The sequence below is a fragment of the Monopterus albus genome, unplaced genomic scaffold (assembly GCF_001952655.1).
Source record: "Monopterus albus unplaced genomic scaffold, M_albus_1.0 scaffold123.1, whole genome shotgun sequence".
Lineage (NCBI taxonomy): Eukaryota > Metazoa > Chordata > Actinopteri > Synbranchiformes > Synbranchidae > Monopterus > Monopterus albus.
Genome location: NW_018128003.1, coordinates 1,168,314 through 1,172,353, shown reverse-complemented (window position 1 = coordinate 1,172,353; position 4,040 = coordinate 1,168,314). Strand labels below are relative to the sequence as shown.

General features: G+C 42.6%; 1 protein-coding gene across 1 annotated transcript in view; it reads left to right on the top strand.

The window, feature by feature from the left end:
* Positions 1 to 576: 576 nt before the first annotated feature.
* The window catches only part of LOC109967020 (dual specificity mitogen-activated protein kinase kinase 2-like), a gene marked incomplete at its 5' end in the record, with an annotated part of 4,829 nt that continues 1,365 nt past the window's right edge, over positions 577 to 4,040 (top strand). Inside the window, 3 exons of the mRNA XM_020612332.1 lie at positions 577 to 628; positions 2,895 to 3,019; positions 3,600 to 3,813. Coding sequence (XP_020467988.1) covers positions 577 to 628; positions 2,895 to 3,019; positions 3,600 to 3,813 — 391 coding nt within the window. The remainder of the gene's footprint in view (positions 629 to 2,894; positions 3,020 to 3,599; positions 3,814 to 4,040) is intronic.

Below are 4,040 nucleotides of genomic sequence, written 5' to 3'. Positions count from 1 at the left end.
ACTTCAATGCTGACACCTGCAACACATTCTAACCAAAGTTGGGACGGTTGCATTTCAGGACCAGCAATCTTGGTGAAATCTTGATTCCATGTGAAAAAGGTGATGTCAACAGGTGACTGCATCATGGTTTGGTACAAAAGTGGCATCCAGGAAAGGCCTCACCCTTTAGGAGCAAAGATGGGCAGAGGACCGTTAGTTTGCCAACATACAGTGGGTACATTTGCTCTTTGACTTTGGCTGTTATATAAAGATTTGCAGCTTGGTACTGTACATGTTTTTATATATACACTGCTCTTCCATTGTGGGTGTGGGTGTGTCTGTTGTGGTGTTGCCTAAGTAGCTGTGTGTTGTCCAGTCATGCATGAGTCACCAACAACAGGACCTAATGTGCTTTACTTAACTTTTCTCTTGCATCAAGCTCAAATAACCAAGTATAAAAAAATGAATTGGTAAAATAATGCTTTTAAATTAATATCTACACAGAGGAAAGCTTATTTTTATACAAGTATCTATACACTATTGTGTGAGATTTGTGTGGTCTTGTGTATAATAGATGTTTGCTTGTCTTGTTCACAGGTATTGAGGGGCTTAGCCTATCTACGTGAGAAGCACCAGATCATGCACAGAGGTAAGGGTGTTCTCTAATTACAATAAATCACTTTGCTCTCAAAATATATTGTGCCACATTTTCAAAATCGAGCAATACAACAGCTGCTGGTTATGCAGCTGCCAGAAGCGTCATGACAGTGATTGACTAACAGACTGACTTTGTTAAGCTGACGAGTATCAGGCTGTATGTGGACATTAAGGGGAGAGTTGTGTTGTGGTATCACTATGAATAATTTGTACATCACAGAATTTTTTCTCAAGTATTTTGTTTAATGCGGTGTTTATCACACAGTTGCTCTTTAGTTTATTCATTGGGGTAATACCTGTTAAGTGCTTTCATGAAGATTGAAGAGTAAGAACAAATAACAAATCCCAAGGGGCTTTCATCTTCAGATGATCCATGACTTCGATGAGGAAAAGTTTTGACAGATATGCTCTATATTTGATTTCATAACATGCTGAGAGTTGTACTTGAACTATAGTCTCATGACTAGTGTAGAAAACAGGTTGATCTAATGCAAGAAAATTGGTTTGACATATGACACATTTGTTACTTTGAGCAGTTCAGTTCTCAAGCTACGGCTATTTACAGGTAAGAACAAAATAATGATAATGGGTGCACTGTAGTTACTGACCTTACTGCAACAGTTAACCAGTGTTTAACTACAACATGTCATGTTTCTTACAGCTACTTCTTGACATACTTTATTTGACAATTTCTTGGCCACGGTGTCGGTAAAGAAAGTCTGAAATACATCTGATGTGTTTTGGTCTGGAAATGGATATAAAATGCATAGGAATGCAGTATGGGTATCCCATTAGTGCAACTCGATCAGATTACTGGAAAGTTGATATTATTTACCAATAATACAATCTAGATTTTTTTTTTTTTTTATGGATTGGTGTTATGCTTTCCATTTCTTTAGTTTTACTAGGGGCTGAAATTTACAGATGATGGTGAGGCAGAGATTAAAAAAACAAATGTTTACAGTCTGAACTGTCAGATAACAAAAATGGAGAATTATCCTTTAATTTTCCACTGTTATTATCCTTGCTGCTATTTCCTAATGTCTATGGACTTTTATGTTGGTAAATGCACCACATTAACTCAACATATTTCAGTTGTCCCTGTAGTGTTTCATTTAGGTTTTATGAATTTTCTTCATTCTTTTTCCTCCATGTGCACTGCATCAACTTCTAAAAAGACTTGGCACGCTCACCACTAGGCAGGCTTTATATGGAAGTATCATGAGTTTTTGATCACTAAAAATTTCTAGCATGAAGCAGAAAAAGACTTGGTAAAAGGCATTTTCTTAGCAGTCTAAGGTAGGCATGTTTTCCACAGCACACCAGTGAGGAACCACAGTTGTGCTGTTGAAGGACCTGCACACTGCAGCACAGTGAGTCCTTGCAGTGCTCTGGGGTTGGTGGTACTCTAGGACAGAGATGTCTGTGAGCACCAGTGGCAATTACAGCCTCTCAGATGTGATTATACAGCAGCCGCACCCAGTTGACCCCTCCTTCCGTGTCTCCCTCCATCGTCCTCCTGCTGTTTCATGCCACCTCTTTTGCAGTCCCTCCCCACATCCTTGGTCTGTGGGAGGGGGTCTCACACACCAACGAGGACAGATTGCAGGGATCAGTCTTACCCCATTATTTTGCAGGTTGCTTTTAAGTGATGAGCGGGAAATGTGGAGGACCAGCTTGTTTATAACAGGAGCTCAGCAAGAGATGTTGCTATTTTCTCCCTTGCTCGATGAAAACAGCATCACAGACATATATGGGGGCTGCAGAGCATGCCACCCTCAGCCCTCATGGCAGACTGTCCTGGGCAAAATAATTCTGTAACTGATTCTGCGTTTCAATATTTGATTTTTTTTTTCTTCAAGCGATATTTACTGTCTTATCAGAAACGGTTTTTACTATCCTAGGAAGAAAATTTGTTTTCAAAGTCTGCACGTTAGTCTCACATTCATACATGCAGTGCATATGGTGGACATGTTCATGTCCAATCATGCTCTTGCATGCACTAAATCCTTACATATACTTTCATACACGTATTGTCATCTATACAGATATATATAAACACATCAGTGTGACGGCGTTTAATTTTTGGGGAGCAGTTATTGTAAGAAGCCCCTTCTCATCCTGATGACTAAAACAATTGTGATACAGTGGGTTAGTAGTGAGGTGTTAAGTATAGATGGCAGATGAGATTCAGCATGAGGAAGAGCCTCACTGATAACTTAATGTCATTTGTTTGTCCATCTCTACCGGCCACACAGATGTCAAGCCCTCTAACATCCTGGTCAACTCTCGTGGGGAGATCAAGCTGTGTGACTTCGGTGTCAGTGGCCAGCTCATAGATTCCATGGCCAACTCCTTTGTTGGAACGCGCTCCTACATGTCAGTGAGTCAGCTCCATCACTCCACCCCCACCCCTTTTTCCTCTGGCCCTAACCTTACTTTCCTTCTCGTCTTTTCTCACATTGCTCTTGTTCCCTGGCCCCACCTTTAGTCTTCCTTTCCTCTGGCCCTCCCTCTCTCCCCTGCCAAGAACCAAGGGCTGTGCCCAGGAAAGGGATCTTTGGCAAAGAATTCGGCAACTGTGCTTGCTGTTTCTCGTCCTCCCCTCACTCTTAGACACCTGGTGGCTGTAGTGCCAATAGCTGATTTTTCTGTCCCATCCAGTTCCTGTACCCACAAAGCACCCTTTCATCATATTTCCCAACTCATGAACACCTGTCTTTGCTCACCGTCCTAAAACTTAAACACTCTAAAGCAGCTCTTTTACATCCTGCCAAACCCCATCATCCTCTGTACTTTTTCCTTTAACCGCACCCCACTTCTCCTTCCCATAACACCCCCTTTCTCACTCTCCCCTTCCATTATCTTCTCCTCCACTTCCTGTCTTCTTTGCCCAACCCTCTCTCCCGCCTACCATCTTGGCTCTACCTGCGCTTCCTGACGTTGTTTGTGTTTCTCAACAGCCGGAGAGACTGCAGGGCACTCACTACTCTGTTCAGTCTGACGTGTGGAGCATGGGTCTGTCTCTGGTGGAGCTGGCGATTGGCCGCTACCCCATCCCCCCTCCAGACGCCAAAGAGCTAGAGGCCATCTTTGGACGGGCCGTTATGGACGGGGGTGAGGGAGAGTCGCACACCAGCATGCAGAGGCCCAGACCGCCAGGCAGGCCTGTAAGCGGTACGAAACGCAAAAGCATACACAAACACACAGATGATTGTGTATGACATTAACAAAAGATCCATGCTATGACAGGAACTGTCCTCGTAAGCAAGGTAAGAACATAAGGAATTACAGTGGGAAACCGTGGATGAGTAAGGGATTACAGAATGCATGTAAAAAGAAGAATGTGTTATATAAGGAATTCATAAAGGACAGATCAAAGAAGGCGGAAGAAAAATATAAGT